Source organism: Nerophis ophidion, linkage group LG03 (genome assembly GCF_033978795.1).
Source record: "Nerophis ophidion isolate RoL-2023_Sa linkage group LG03, RoL_Noph_v1.0, whole genome shotgun sequence".
Lineage (NCBI taxonomy): Eukaryota > Metazoa > Chordata > Actinopteri > Syngnathiformes > Syngnathidae > Nerophis > Nerophis ophidion.
Genome location: NC_084613.1, coordinates 57,260,896 through 57,277,671, shown reverse-complemented (window position 1 = coordinate 57,277,671; position 16,776 = coordinate 57,260,896). Strand labels below are relative to the sequence as shown.

At 37.2% G+C, this 16,776-nt stretch overlaps 1 protein-coding gene across 1 annotated transcript; it reads right to left on the bottom strand.

Annotated features, from left to right (window-relative positions):
• Positions 1–584: 584 nt before the first annotated feature.
• LOC133548797 (G-protein coupled receptor family C group 6 member A-like) lies at positions 585–15,962 on the bottom strand. Its single transcript, XM_061893739.1, has 6 exons — positions 15,739–15,962; positions 15,368–15,674; positions 9,396–10,199; positions 4,755–4,967; positions 4,565–4,688; positions 585–3,332 (listed from the first exon to the last, which is right to left on the bottom strand). The coding sequence occupies exons 1-6, from the start codon at positions 15,909–15,911 to the stop codon at positions 2,410–2,412; spliced, it is 2,544 nt and encodes an 847-aa protein (XP_061749723.1). The 5' UTR covers positions 15,912–15,962; the 3' UTR covers positions 585–2,409.
• Between the last annotated feature and the right edge of the window lie 814 nt (positions 15,963–16,776).

Genomic DNA, 16,776 nt, shown 5'->3' with positions numbered 1-16,776 from the left:
CTAAAAATCGCTCAAATTACAGCACTTACCAGTGAGCTGCTTCTATTTTTAAATGTTATTTATTAACTTGCAAGCTGGTCTCGCTTTGATCGACATTTTTAATTCTGAGAGACAAAACTCAAATAGAATTTGAAAATCCAAGAAAAAATTTAAAAGACTTGGTCTTCACTTGTTTAAATAAATTCATTTATTTTTTTACTTTGCTTATAACTTTCAGAAAGACAATTTTAAAGAAAAAATACAACCTTAAAAATGATTTTAGGAATTTTAAACACATATACCTTTTTTACCTTTTAAATTCCTTCCTCTTCTTTCCTGACAATTTAAATCAATGTTCAAGTAATTTTTTTTAATTGTAAAGAATAATAAATACATTTTATTTTTATTATTCATTTTATCTTCTGTTTTTTTTTACCAAGAATATTTGTGAAATATTTCTTCAAACCTATGATAAAAATTAAAAAATAATATTCTGGCAAATCTAGAAAATCTGCAGAATCAAATTTAAATCTTATTTCAAAGTCTTTTGAATTTCTTTTAAAATTTTTGTTTTGGAAAATCTAGAAGAAATAATGATTCGTCTTTGTTAGAAATATAGCTTGGTCCAATTTGTTATTTATCATAACAAAGTGAATATTGGATTTTAACCTATTTAATACATGTCATCAAAATTTTCAAATTAATCTTAATCAGGAAACATTACTAATGATGTTCCATAAATTCTTTTTTGAATTTTTTCAAAGAGATTCGAAATAGCGGTTGAATTTTGAATTTTAAAGACTCAAAATTGAAGATAAAGTGTTTCAAAATTTGAATTCCATTTTTTATGTTTATTCCTCTTTTAAACCGTTCAATTAAGTGTTTTTATCATTTATTCCCTACAAAAAATCTTCTGTAAAAGGAAAAAAAATGTTAGACGGAATGACAGACAGAGATACCTATTTTTTTATAAATATATAGATTTATTTATTAAAGGTAAATTGAGCAAATTGGCTATATCTGGCAATTTATTTGTGTATCAAACTGGTAGCCCTTCGCATTAATCAGTACCCAAGAAGTAGCTCTTGGTTTCAAAAAGGTTGGTGACCCCTGATCTAATGTGTGTAGACAGTACTGTATTAGTTCTACTGTGCCAAATGGGCTGCCTGTCCCTTACAGTTAAACATTTTAAGTGCTTGCATTTACACAGGAAATAAATTGCAACGTAATATTTTGACAGTTTTTACAATGTACAGAGCAGTGGTCCCTCGTTTATCACTAATTCCAGACCGACTGCAATATTTGAATGTCTGCAAAGAAGGAATTCTTGATTATGAATCAAATATTTTAATAAAGCTTAAAAACGCTGTTCTTGGGATGCAACTCAGTATTCTTCTTCCTCCAAACATGACGAGTTGAGTTTATACCAAAATGGATACATGGATGATACAGCAGAGGATTGGGAGAATGTCATGTGGTCAGATGAAACCAAAATAGAACTTTTTGGTATAAACTCAACTTGTCGTGTTTGGAGGAAGAATACTGAGTTGCATCCCAAGAACACCATACCTACTGTGAAGCATGGGGGTGGAAAAATCATGCTTTGGGGCTGTTTTTCTGCTAGGGGGACAGGACGATTGATCCGTGTGAAGGAAAGAATGAATGGGGCCATGTATCGCGAGATTTTGAGCCAAAACCTTCCATCAGTGAGAGGTTTGAATGGTTGACTAAATACTTATTTTCCACCATAATTTACAAATAAATTCTTTAAAATTCCTACAACGTGAATTCCTGGATTTTTTTTTCACATTCTGTCTCTCACAGTTGAAGTGTACCTATGATGAAAATTACAGACCTCTGTCATCATTTTAAGTGGGAGAACTTGCACAATCGGTGGCTGACTAAATACTTGTTTGCCCCACTGTATTTGCAAGACCATTTTCAAGAAGGATATGTAAAGAGAAACTACATCTGGTGAGACGATGTCAACCAACCCCAGAAACTAGCTCAGCTGTTGATGAAATGTGAGTTCAGATATTTTTTTTCTATATTTTTTCATGTTTAAAATGTTTTTTGCAATTTTAGTTTTGACAGTACCGCATATGATATGTTTTAATTGCTGTTGCGTTTTTTTTAAGTTTTTTTTAAATGCGCCAGAAAATAACCCGTTTTGTTCAATGCCCAGTAGTAAGTAAATGTGTTCCTGTATAGTATTTCTCCAGCAATGGTCATGTGGTGACATAAATAGTGGTATTTTGAGACTTCATCACTGAAGTGGGATATCACTGAAGGCCTAGGTGTGAAACGCACGGCCACTGATAAAATGATAACAGCAATTCGGTTGACCAGGATAGATGCAGCAGAAATTCCATCCACCCATCCATCCATTTTCTACCGATTGTTCCTTTTAGGGTTAAAAGTATCTCAATGTTATTTAACAACAGACATCCCTTTCTCCTCATAATGCTTCCGAATATACTCAGTGATGGCTTTCTTGTCATTAATCTCCTTCCTTAACACCATTATGTAACACTTGGGAGCCAGGTGACAGCAAAGAATGCTGTAGCTAGAGACGAGAATGGCAGCGCTCTCAATGGCTTGTTTGTATACACCGAACAAGTAGATGTATATGGGGATAAAAAGGATCCAGATGATTAAATACAGCAGCATACTAATGGCGACTAAACTTGCATTCTTGTACAAATCTGGCAACCGCTTCCCTTTGAATGCAAACAGGAAACAAATAAGGGCCAAAAGAGCGTTGTAGCTTAACATGGAGATGAAAAAATTGGTGGAGCCTTTATGGCATTGCAGCAGGATGCTCTTAGCTAAACTGGTCTGACTTGGTAATGGAGGGTAAAGGCACAGCCATGGCACACACAAAGCCAACTGTATTCCAGTTACCACTGCGACCACAGCCACCGGGTGGTTGAGCTTTTTCAACCACGACTTTGTCTTCAAGTCAAACATAAAACCCACTAAGATTTGCAACAGGTTTGCCAGAATACAAGAGATGCACAGAGAAAAGGCTATTCCGAAGAGAGGCATTCCGATCATGCAGGAGGCAACAGTGGGCTTCCCTGGAAAACTAAATGTGAGGCAAAAGCATGTCAGCAGAGAAAAAAGCTCCAAAAAACACAAATATCCTCCCACTGCCTTCACGATGGGTGTGTTATGATGGATGGCAAACAAAACTGCAAACATAATCGTTAAAATAATTCCTAAGCCGTCCAAAGTACTTAAAATGATTATGAACACATTCGACCAGTCCAGGAACTCAAATGTTTTTTTTAAACATTCGTCCCTCGTGGGAGACGAATACTCATTTGTCCCGCAGCGTTTACACTCCCCACCTGTGGAAGGAAAGGCAGAATTGGGATCAAAACAGAGTTGCAAGAAATGTATGCAAGTTTTAAGTACTTAAAGTGACTCATAGTAATTTTGGTTCTATTTTCGCATGTGCTGTGTGGAAAAAAAGTTCACAATTGCTGCAGCTTTCTCTTACGCGACTAAAATCTGTTGCGCCTTCATCCAAGATGCACTCTTTTTGGTGGAGCAATCCTAAATTGTGGGCTTTCACTGTCAAATCTGGCCTTAGGTGTATTCTCCCATCGACTTGTCTACTTCTGTTCCTACACACCTCTGGGGGTGGAATAAGTCTAATGGCAGTCACCTCGGGAAGGTGAAACATTAAATTGCACTTGAAGTTTGAAAGCAGTGAACACAAACACTTACTACAATGTTAAAAGAAACTTCCAGAAAATTCTCAAACCCATTCTGATCACTTCAATGAGAGAAACCTGGAAATATTAATTGAGAAAAGAATAAAAGCACCATATAACCTGACTTTGAATTAATTATCAAACAAATAAATGATATATTTGTGATATAAATGTTTTTAGAGTCATTAGGGCACCCCCCATATATGTGCCCTGTTTGGACATCCTGATAAAAACATAGGTACAATTAATCTGGACATGATTGTGGCTATTAAACTATGTGTATATTCAACAGATATTACATGTATAATGTAACATCTGGCAGTTGATTTGATTGTTGTTTTTTTTTGGCAGTTGATATCAAACTGTCATGCTCCTCCAAGCAAGTGCACGCACACAAAAAGTGTCTTCTAAGCCCATTTGACTTGTCACGGCTTCACAAACATTGTACTAGACAGAACTTTCAACATCACAAATAACATCTTTAGGAGTTAAACATAGTTTAATCTACGGATTATTCTTCATGTCCAGCCAGGAAGAAGAAGCTGTTGTAGCGTGCATACACACACTACATCACCATTGCGACACATATAACAACACCCTGGATTGACACAGCCTTTTAAAATTTCAAGTGCTATCCTTTCCATGGATTTCAATGACCTTTACAAGTGTGAGTCAAACTTCATGTTCCATAATTTCCACACAGCCAAGAAAAAAAGACATCCCGTCTTGTGACTGACTTACGCTGTGTGGGTGTGTCCTCACTCAGGTTGGATGGGAGAATACGAACAACAGAAACTTGCTTAACTTCAAGCGCGTAAAAAACGCAAACGGGAGACTAGGGCCCTATATTCATAAAACCTTACCTTGTCCAGTGGAAAATTCTCCCTCTGCACACGGAACACAATCATGGCAGCATTTCAACTTTACATCCTGCTTCTTCAACTCTTGTCCAGGTGGGCAAGTTTTGGAACAGTTGTAAGCAGTTACCTGTATGACGAGAGTGAGTCAGCAAACAGGACTTCCGTTCAAATACAGTAAGCACGATAAGCTCACCTTCACATTGTGCATCTTTAGTACCAAGTCACGCGGGACTCGGATAGTTCCGTTTGGCCAGTACTTGCCAATGACTTGAATGACATTTAACCATGTCTTGCCTGACATGTCCCAGTATAGAATGTCATATCCTAAACTGGGATCCCCATTAGCATCAAAAAATATATGGGTGGTGTCCACAGTAAAGTTGACCTTCTTAATTTCCATGAGAAGCTGAGGAGTCAAACATAAACAAAACTGCACTTAATATCTAGACAAAGCAAGTTTTTTTTAGGTTCAAATCATATACAGTCAAACCTTGGTTTTGTACAGCCCACTTTTCGTATGATTCGGTTGTCGCCAAAACATAATTCCACTGGTGCCCGAACTAAACCTCCTACACATTGATGACTCAGTCTTTGTTTATTGATGTGAATGCTATCCTCACAGATTGAAGCAAATGTTGGATTAGCTTTCATGACTTTCTCATACACACAATAATTGCAAACGCCACTACACAACAACTTTATGACACAATTTAAAAACATTGGGCAGTTTTGACAGACACAACAGAGGTGACAAGAAAGTGACTTCAATCACAATAACTTCCTTTCACGCAGTTTTTCAACTTTGTTCATGAAAACTTCTTCAACTTTCCGGCATTTGGGCCATCGGCTTAATGTTGTGTTTTGGCTTTGTGTGCTTGAAGTGTGGCGAAAAGTGGTTGTGTTTTGGTGTTTGCAGTTGTAATGGCTCATGTAATCGTGTTGTGGCTGAAAGTTGTTGTGTCGTGGCTTTATGTTGTTGTGCTGTGGCGTTTGCATTTTTTGTGGCTTTTGCAATCGTTTTGAGGCTGAACCTATATATATATATATATATATATATATATATATATATATATATATATATATATATATATATATATATATATATATATATATATATATATATATGTGTGTGTGAATGGGTAAATGTGGAAGTAGTGTCAAAGCGCTTTGAGTACCTTGAAGGTAGAAAAGCGCTATACAAGTACAACCCATTTATTATATGTATATATATATATATATATATATATATATATATATATATATCCATCCATCCATCCATTTTCTACCGCTTATTCCCTTAAATACATATATATATATATATACATATATATATATATATATATTTATATATATATAAATATATATATATAAAGCGCTTTGACACTACTTCCACATTTACCCATTCACACACACACATTCACACACTGATGGAGGGAGCTGCCATGCAAGGCGCTCACCAGCACCCATCAGGAGCAAGGGTGAAGTGTCTTGCTCAGGACACAACGGACATGACGAGGTTGGTACTAGGTGGGAATTGAACCAGGGACCCTCGTGTTGCGCACAGCCACTCTCCCACTGCACCACGCCGTCCCTATATATAGATAATTATATACATTGTATATATATATATATATATATATATATATATATATATATATATATATACACACACACATATGCACATACATATATAACATGTATGTATGTATTTATGTATGAATGTATGTATATATACATATATATAATGTGTATATATATGTATGAATATTTGTGTGTATATATAAATATATATGTATATATATATAAATATATATATGTATGTATATATATGTATATATGTATACATTTATATATATTTATATATTTATATACATATATATAAATAAATATATATATATATATTATTTATTATTATGTGTGTATATATTATTTATATATACACACACATATTCATACATATATATATACATTATATACACATTATATATATGTATATATACATACATTCATACATAAATACATACATACATGTTATATATGTATGTGTAATGTGTATATATATGTATATATATATATATATATATATATATATATATATATATATATATATATATATATATATATATATATATATATATATATATATATATATATGTATATATATATAACATTTTATTTTTGTGTTGTTTTTTAAACACAAGCTTTATGTTGTTATTATTGGCTGATGTCCATCAATCCATCTATTTTCTGCCGCTTGTCCTGTTCGGGGTCGCAGGGGGTGCTGGAGCTTATCTCAGCTGCTCCGGGCGGAAAGCTGGGTACACCCTGGACAAGTCGCCACCTCATCACAGGGCCATCACAGATAGACATACAACATTGACACTCACATTCACACACAAGGGCCAATTTAGTGTTGCCAATCAACCTATCCCCAGGTGCATGTCTTTGGAGATGGGAGGAATTTGGAGTACCCGGAGGGAACCCACGCAATCATGGGGAGAACATGCAAACTCCACACAGAAAATCTTTCTGTGTGACTTTCGAATTGTGAGGCACACACACTAACCCTTGTGCCACATGTAATGTTTACATTTGTATCAATAAATCAAGACAAAATCTGTACTTTGAAGCATTGATCACCGACTTTAGTATTTGGCTTGTTAGCTTCCTGTCGCAGGCAAGCGATGATAGTTGTGGTGGAGGGAAACGTTTTTTGATGTTGGATGCCAGAAAATATCAGATGCGTCACAACAGTCAGCCTTTATGCATTGCAGCAGCTCCATGATTGTTGTGCATATCATACAACGCGCGTTTGTGAAACGAAGGGGGGAAGTGTGCAGCCGTGCTTGGGGTGTGTGGCCGCGGTGTCGAGTGCCTCCGGATGAGAGGCTGACGAGAGGGAGTCGAGGCGTGTGGCCGTGTTCAGGGGTTAAAATGTATGCCTGTTGGTGGGTCTGTTGGTCACTCTCTAGGTAGGGGTGTCACTGATGTGATATTAATAAAAATACAATTCCCTCTTATATGTTCATGATCAACCAATAGCGTCTCAAAGATAGTCATTGTGATTAAAGGGTTGGCGACCCCTGTTCTAGATCATTAAATGCATCTCACCTCGATAGTAGAAGGATGAGGACATAATCCGACAAATTGGTACACTTTGACAGCCAATTTAGACCCGGAGATGGCGAAAAAGACACAAAAAGATGCTTGATTCCACCCCCCTTTTCGTTGCAAGGATTATGAGTCATTCTTCATCCAAACGGGAATATATCAATATCCTAACAGTCGGGATCCTAAGGACAGCAGACCTTGTAAGTGATGTTTTATTATGTTTAGCTCTCATTAGGGGTGTGGGAAAAAATAGATTCGAATATGAATCGAATCGTTTACGTTGTGCGATTCAGAATCAAATCTCATTTTTTTTTAAATCGATTTTTTTTTAATTAAAATTTTTTTTTTTTTTTTTTTTAATCAATCCAACAAACCACTACACAGCAATACCATAACAATGCAATCCAATTCCAAAACCAAACCTGACCCAGCAACACTCAGAACTGCAATAAACAGAGCAATTGAGAGGAGACAAACACAACACAGAATAAACCAAAAGTAATGAAACAAAAATGAATATTATCAACAACAGTATCAATATTAGTTATAATTTCGGAAAGCAGTGATTAAAAATCCCTCATTGACATTATCAATAGACATTCATAAAAATTAAAACAAAAGAACAATATTGTCACAGTGGCTTACACTTGCATCGCATCTCATAAGCTTGACAACACACTGTCTCCAATATTTTCACAAAGATAAAATAAGTCATATTTTTGGTTCGTTTAATAGTTAAAACAAATTCACATTATTGCAATCAGGTGATAAAACATTGTCCTTTGCAATTATAAAAGCTTTTTTTTTTTTAATCTACTACTCTGCTAGCATGTCAGCAGACTGGGGTAGATCCTGCTGAAATCCTATGTATTGAATGAATACAGAATCGTTGTGAATCGGAAAAATATCGTTTTTGAATCGAGAATCGCATCGAATCGAAAAAAATCGATATATTATCTAATCGTGACCCCAAGAATCGATATTGAATTGAATCGTGGGACACCCAAAGATTCACAGCCCTAGCTCTCATGAAGTCTGCAGTGAGTATTAATCAGTGATGTTGTGGAAGGAAAAAGCAAATGTGATGCGCTTTTAAAAGTATTGCACCGCATATGCTTAAAATGAGAACAATACATAATTATTAAATGTTATCATGAATGAGCCTATTACTACATTACATATTTACAGTGGTTAAATAAAATGCTGATGGAAGTGTTTGGATGTTTTTTTAAGTGCTTTATACTGATAGGCAAATTTCTCCTAAAAACTGCCGTTCCCCTTGAAGAGCTTCCACTGTACACCAAGTTGATAACTAGGGCTTTGCTTAGTCTCAAGCACGCTTCTCATTTAGAAGAACCCAGGTTCGAGTCCTGGGCAGAAGGAAAGCAGGGGCTGGACTAGGTGAGTTACTGAAGTCTATTTGAACCTGCATGTATAATATTGACCCGAATAACCATGCACCTGGGGATAGGTTGATTGGCAACACTAAATTGGCCCTAGTGTGTGAATGTGAGTGTCAATGTTGTTTGTCTATCTGTGTTGGCCCTGTGGTGAGGTGGCGACTTGTTCAGTGTGTACACCGCCTTCTGCCCAAATGCAGCTGAGATAGGCTCCAGTGAGGGACAAGCAGTATAAAATGGATGGATGGATAGATTAAGTATGTAAACTTCTGACAACAAATGTATGCCTGCTTGACCAAAGGTCTTATTCATACTCATATTACCTCCAAGGGAGTGAAGTCATCGACGCGTTCACATTGCTGGCTGTCACATTTCAGCAGGCGTCGTAGCCCCTCGGCAATGACTTGCACAGCTAAGTAGATGTTGTACTTTTCGTCCTGGTCGATGTGATTGGTCAAGCATCTTAGGTCCACACATTGTCCTGACTCCTGTTTGCTGTGTGTGCATTTGGCGTCCAGGTGTGACCCGTTGGAACAAAGTGGGTAATGAGTCAAGTGATGATCCAGGAGGGCATTTGTCGTTCCGTTGAATATAGACATAACGTAATCTTTAAATCCGGCAACTGAATTCCTCTGAGAGTTGAATCCGAACACCAGTCCTGCCATGTCAATGTCTGGCAAAGTAGCCAGCTTTGTGGAGCTGGACCAAGAGTCACTTGCTATCCACGTTCTGTTCAGCTTGTGTTTAACTGCAGCTTCTATGACGATATCAACATTTGACTCCTTGGTAAAAACGATTACTGCCTCAGCAGTGGATTTATTGATGTTGTCCACAAGCACTGACATCTTCTTATGGGTTTGGGAATTATTCTGGGAAAAGTAACCAGGCAGGATGTCAATGAATTCAATGCAGACGTCCTCCATCTCTCTGAAGAGTTGTGCGAGTCGATCACTGCCATACTTTCCGTACTCGTCGTCACTTCCTATGATGGCCACAGATTTCCAGTTGAACTCCCTCACCAGCTCGGTAATGGCCTTTGTCTGATATTCATCACTAGATATTGTTCTCAGAAAAGTGGGGAACTTCAACTTCCTGCTGAGTAGCTCACTCGTTGATGCGTAGCTAATCTGCATCACACAAGAAGGACAACCTCATTAGCATGCTCTCTAAGCAACACCTTTGGTCATTGAATTGTACTTTCCGGAATGGGAATTAAAAAACAAAATACGTTTCGTTAATATGAATATTATTTTGAAATACAAAAAAAATAAGCAAAACAAAGTGTTCTCCTTTTTTTGTTTCAAGAGCGATAACTATATCAACGGCAAGGCTTGTACAAGTACAGGGGGGCCTCTGGCTGGACTTTTGTAAAGTTTAAAGATGTTTTTCATAAATGTTAACATAAAATTAGTACAGCCGTGAATGTTACATGATAAAGTAGCTTGAGCAAGCTACTTGGAAAATGTAGTAAGCTAAGCTACAAGTTACTCTCGATTAAATGTAATTGTTGCAAGCTACACTACAGGCTACACGGCAAAGTAGCTTGCTACATCAAAGCTACATTTAACAGCATTTCTATCTATGGGCCCACATGTATAATATCAATGTCAATGTATTAGAGAGTGTACAAATGGACCCAATAAGGTTCCATTACTATTAACTATCTGTCATTTAGATGGGGATACCCTACAATTAGTGTGTGTGTGTGTGTGTGTGACAATCATTGGTACTTTAACTTTAACTTTGACTACCTCTAGGGGTCCCTGCTCCCCACTGTAGTTAGTTTACTTTTTCTTTGTCGCACCCCTATAATGTCAATAATTTTCTCTACCTACAGGAAAAACAGCATCTATCTATATCTTGACAAAATAGCAATGACTTGTGTGTTGTTTGGGAACAGTTGAAAATAGTTATGTGCAGTAAAACATTTCAAGCACTCCACTCACCTTAATGTGTGTTCCACATTTTCGATGAAAGGTGCTGTTATGATTTTGGTTTACAGAGTAAACAACTACAAATTAAGGTTTGGGGCATTTTCTCTAAACGCATATATTTGTCTAAATATGGCCAAGGACTCGCATTACTGTGGATTTCCTGCACGTCATTTTCATCAGTAAAAGGAAATATCTAATCTGCGTGAAAGAATTCCTCTGACATTTTCAGTTTTTTTTTTTTGTCATCAGCTTGAAGAGTCCCACTGTCTCTGAGTCCCTCGTCATCATAGGACATGAGTGCATGGCTGTCATGAGTTTGCTTACTCGTTTTGATGTCCCGTCTAATTGCCAGTCTGTAATGTTTTGCCCAAATCTTAGCCAATTGTGACTCATCATACGAACAACAATCAATCATCAATGATTTTCTCTGTATGTATGGATATTCTCATCCATCCAGGTCATTGTATTTTCTTAAAATTTTTGGGCCTGGATTCACAGTCCATTTTCTCTCTTTGTAGCTTGTAGCTTTGATGTAAGCCACCTAGCTATACGAGTCTAAAAGTAGCAAAGCAACAAGAAAAACTGTTTGTTAAAAAAGTAGCTAAGCTACCACCAAGCTACTGGGAAATGTAGTTAAACTACATAGTTAGCTACATGTAGCTTGCTACTACTCATCACTGGAAAATGGTTATTTACGTCTAGATAGCCACAAACCTAATATCGAACATTTGACTCAACACACATGACATAACGTTATCAAAGCTCACCTTTAAGGATTCACACACCGCACCAACATTTCAGAACAAGCATGAGGCAAAAGAGTAAACTTGACAGATTAGTACTCATATTTACGTGAAGAATGACAGGTTTTATGATGATCTAAATTCCAGTTCTGGCCACTTTGTATTTAATTTATTGGCACTTTTGACATTATCCTGCATGACAGTTGTGGTTTTATTATTAGTTTCCTTTTTTTCTGTGTTTATTTCCTGTCCAGCCCTTTTATTTTTTTTCCATTTCTTGTTGGCCTCCACCTCTTCCCTTGGGCGCTGGCCCATTCACCATTTACCGATTGGTAACCAGGGACACACCTGTCCCTGGTTGCCAATCAGAATGCTTGTTATGAGCTGGATCGGATCATTTGCTTGGTGCTTTACAGCAGTGGTCCCCAAACTTTTTGTATCCGCGGACCGGTCAACGCTTAATAATTTGTCCCGCGGCCCGGGGGGACGGGGGGGGGATGCTTTTTTTTTTTTTCTTTGTCATGAAAAAGGGACTTTTTTGTCATGAAAAAGGGAAGTTTTTGTGGTTGGTGCACTAATTGTAAGTGTATATTGTGTTTTTTATGTTGATTAAATTAAAAAAAAAAGAATTATTATTATTTAAAAAAAAAAAAAATCTGTGTTGGCCCTGCGATGAGGTGGCGACTTGTCCAGGGTGTACACTGCCTTCCGCCCGATTGTAGCTGAGATAGGCGCCAGCACCCCCCGCGACCCCGAAAGGGAATAAGCGGTAGAAAATGGATGGATGGATGGAAAAATGAATTAAAAATTATTCTGCGGCCCGGTACCAGGCCGCGCCCCAGTGGTTGGGGACCAGTGCTTTACAGTGTTTGGGCCTTGTCGCAGCTGTACACTTTTATTTATTGTAATTAATTACATTTTTACTTGCACTATGCCTGTCATCTTTGCATCTTGATGTTCCAGACCAACAGAAGGTAACAACTTTTTTGTAAAAACAAACAAACATTTTTTTGGAATCAGATTCAATAGGGGAGGTTTTATTTAGATTTGTTTTCATTTTCTGTAGTCAAAAACCTTATTATCCTTTTACATGTGTTTTAAAAAGTTGTTTTCAACCATATCCATGTAGTATTTTTTAGTGCATGTAAACATACCAAGTGTGTGTGTATAGGCCAGCTACGTGTGGGTTTATGATGGCATTGGTCACCCTTTTGCATCTTGTGTATAAGAGGCCCCAAAATTTGGTGCTACACCTTTCATTATATTTGGAAAAAAACTAGTCAGCAGAAACAAAAAAACTGACCAAAAATATATGTTTATGAAGTTGCTACTGAGAGACGAGACCCAGACTGGCCAGTCCGAAGACAAAAAACTGGTGTTGTATCCCGCGTCAATATTATTTTTTATGTATAAATGCTGGTACTTGTACTTGTATAGCTTTTTTCTACCTTTTTAAGGAAGTCAAAGCGCTTTGAAACTATTTCCACATTTACCCATTCACACAACACAACACAACATTAACACCACTTACGGCGCATTGTTTTATTCCTACAGGCTTGTCCGCTGTCTTGTCTTTAAAATGCAACGTCCAGTTCTGGTGTCAGAATATGGATATGGATTTAATTATTTGAAAAATAAAATGAAGATTGGTTTTGGGTCTAGTTGTTGCTCTTTGACACTGAAAAAGCAGAATACTTTGTTTTTCAATGTTTATTTTTTTGTTTCATAATGAAATTAAACTAAACCAATAATTTATTAGTTTTTCAATTCCTACTCATGAAAATAACATGTAATGACTAAAACATACACTGACCCACTTTTATGGGGAAATAACAAATTTTGGTTAATTTAAGTTAAGTACTTAAGTACTTTCATGATTTCAAGTCATAATTAATGTTTATGATAATAAAATATTAAGTATTGTCAATAGGGGGGATTAATATTCATACTGTAATTGTTTGTCTGCCCTGCGATTGACTGGTAATCAGTCCAGGTCAGGGTACTGTACATGCATCCATTTATCCACTTTCACTACCACTTGTCCTCATTAGAGGCCTACTGAAACCCACTACTACCGACCACGCAGTCTGATAATTTATATATCAATGATGAAATATTAACATTGCAACACATGCCAATATGGCCTTTTTAGTTTACTAAATTGCAATTTTAAATTTCCCGGGAGTTTCTTGTTGAAAACGTTGCGGTATGATGACGTGTACGCTTGATGTCACGGACTGTTAGGAAATATTAGCGCTGCGCACACACACAGCTAAAAGTCGTCTGCTTTAACCACATAATTATACAGTATTTTGGACATCTGTGTTGCTGAATATTTTGCAATTTGTTCATTTAATAATGGAGACTATAAAGAACTTTGCTGTTGGTGGAAAGCGGTGGATTGCAGCTGTCTTTAGCACCGAGACCCAGAAAGCAGAGCGGTCAAGCGAACATGTTTTCTCTACGTCAACCAGCATGTTTTTGGATGGGGGAATTGTGATATACATCTTACCGAAGACATCCGTGGATTATTGGTCGTTCTGCAGCAGCTGTGAGCTTGGCTCCTCGGCTTCTCTCTGAGACACAGTGTGTTCAACGCAGCCATCCGACCTCGAGGTATGTCTTTACAATCTTTACTTTACAATCTTTAAAATCTCACTAAAACACTATTAAAACAATAAGCAGATAAGTGATCTTCAAGAATTATCCTAGTACATCTGAAACGCTCACACTGCCGTCGCCCGGAACTGTCGCTTTTTTTTTCTTCTTTGTAGTCCGTCGCTATCAATATCCTCAAACACAAACTTTAATCCTCGCTCAAATTAATGGGGAAATTGTCGCTTTTTCGGTCAGAATCGCTCGCGCTGCTGGCGTCCATGATTGTAATCAATGGGTGGATGTGAGGAGTCCGACAATCTGTGACGTCACGCGCACTATTTCCGGGAAAGGCAGGGATTTTTTAAGAGCGACCAAAAGTTGCGAACTTTATCGTCAATGTTCTCTACTAAATCCTTTCAGCAAAAATATGGCAATATCGCGAAATGATCAAGTATGACACATGGAATGGACCTGCTATTCCTGTTTAAATAAGAAAATCTAATTTCAGTAGGCCTTTAAGATTACAAGTAAGCTGGTGCCTATCCCAGCTGACAACCTGAATACACCCAGAACTGGTCACCAGCCAACTACAGCGCACATATATCCTTTAGACAACCATTCACACTCACATTCACACTGCTAGACAATTTCAAGTCACCAATTAGCCTAAAATGCAAAGTAAGCAGGAGAAAATGAACAACTAAACAAATTATATCATATATTTAGGCATACTAATGCTAGTATAATGTCATTAAAAAATATAACTTCATTTAGATTATATGTGTATTTTAAATTAATGCTCCATAAAGCACTGAAGGACTGCATTGTTGTTGTTGTTTAAATGAATGTGCTCAAATACTTTGGGTGCGATCATTTTCTGGTACTTTTTTAGCTTTTGGTTACTTACATAATTGATACAAATGTAAACTTAAATGGGTCCCCTGCTGGTTAAAAACAAAACATTGAAAGTTCATAAATAATGGTTAAGATTTGATAATGTCAAAAACAGCGATGACCAACCTGAGCCACTGAAGATAGAGCCATAACTCGTGAAACTGCGATTGAGACCTCAGAGAACCTCTCACCAATCACTGCCATCAAATTGGGTGGAGCAAACTGAGTATTTTCCGGAAAAAAACACTTTCGACTATCCAACTGGTCCTTGACGAGCTGAAGAGTGGCCCTGATGGCAAAGGTGACATCCCCGCATGTGTCGTAGATGTGATATCCCAACGTGATGTTAGGGAGAAGCCTTGGCGTACGATGGTTAATTTCTCTGATTGCATATATCATCATTTGCGATTGTAAAAGCATTTGGAAGTTATACCTGTCAGGGAAAAAACTGAAATTAGTAATTAGAGAGGAATTAAAAAAGGTGAGCTTGGACTTACTGGCTGCAGGAGACAGGTCCTGGTATTGTGCTTCTGTTGGTTTGGAGGTGAATAGGGAAAAGTCCTCCAATGACGATGTCTCCTGGATAAAAGGCATTCAGCAAACTTCCATCTCCTAAACCGAGCACAGCTATCACACTCACAACTAAACCTAAGTAGAACATTGTAAACATGGAGTGTATGTCTACTGTACATATATGCACAGTGTCCCTCTCTATGAAGGATGACACGATTCCTGAACAAACAGCCCTATAGAGTACATCAACTTCCCTGTATTTAGGACATGTTCTATTGTCTAACAGACTTTGTAATGGAAAGCAGAAGTTCACTGACAGGCGTTTGAAAGGTTTCAATAAAATCATGTCTCTACAAATCCAACACGGCTTCGTTTGGATTGGTCACTGAAATTTGTACACACACACACACACATATATATATATATATATATATATATATATATATATATATATATATATATGTATATATATATATATATATATATATATATATATATATATGTATATATATATATATATATATATATATATATATATATATATATATATATATATATAGGGCTTCACGGTGGCAGAGGGGTTAGTGCGTCTGCCTCACAATACGAAGGTCCTGCAGTCCTGGGTTCAAATCCAGGCTCGGGATCTTTCTGTGTGGAGTTTGCATGTTCTCCCCGTGAATGCGTGGGTTCCCTCCGGGTACTCCGGCTTCCTCCCACTTCCAAAGACATGCACCTGGGGATAGGTTGATTGGCAACACTAAATTGGCCCTAGTGTGTGAGTGTGAATGTTGTCTGTCTATCTGTGTTGGCCCTGCGATGAGGTGGCGACTTGTCCAGGGTGTACCCCGCCTTCCGCCCGATTGTAGCTGAGATAGGCGCCAGCGCCCCCCGCGACCCCGAAAGGGAATAAGCGGTAGAAAATGGATGGATGGATGGATATATATATATAATGATAAAATCCTAAACGATCTAGTGAGTTGAAATTGATTCGCTAAATTTTTTTGCAAAAAAAAATTAAAAAT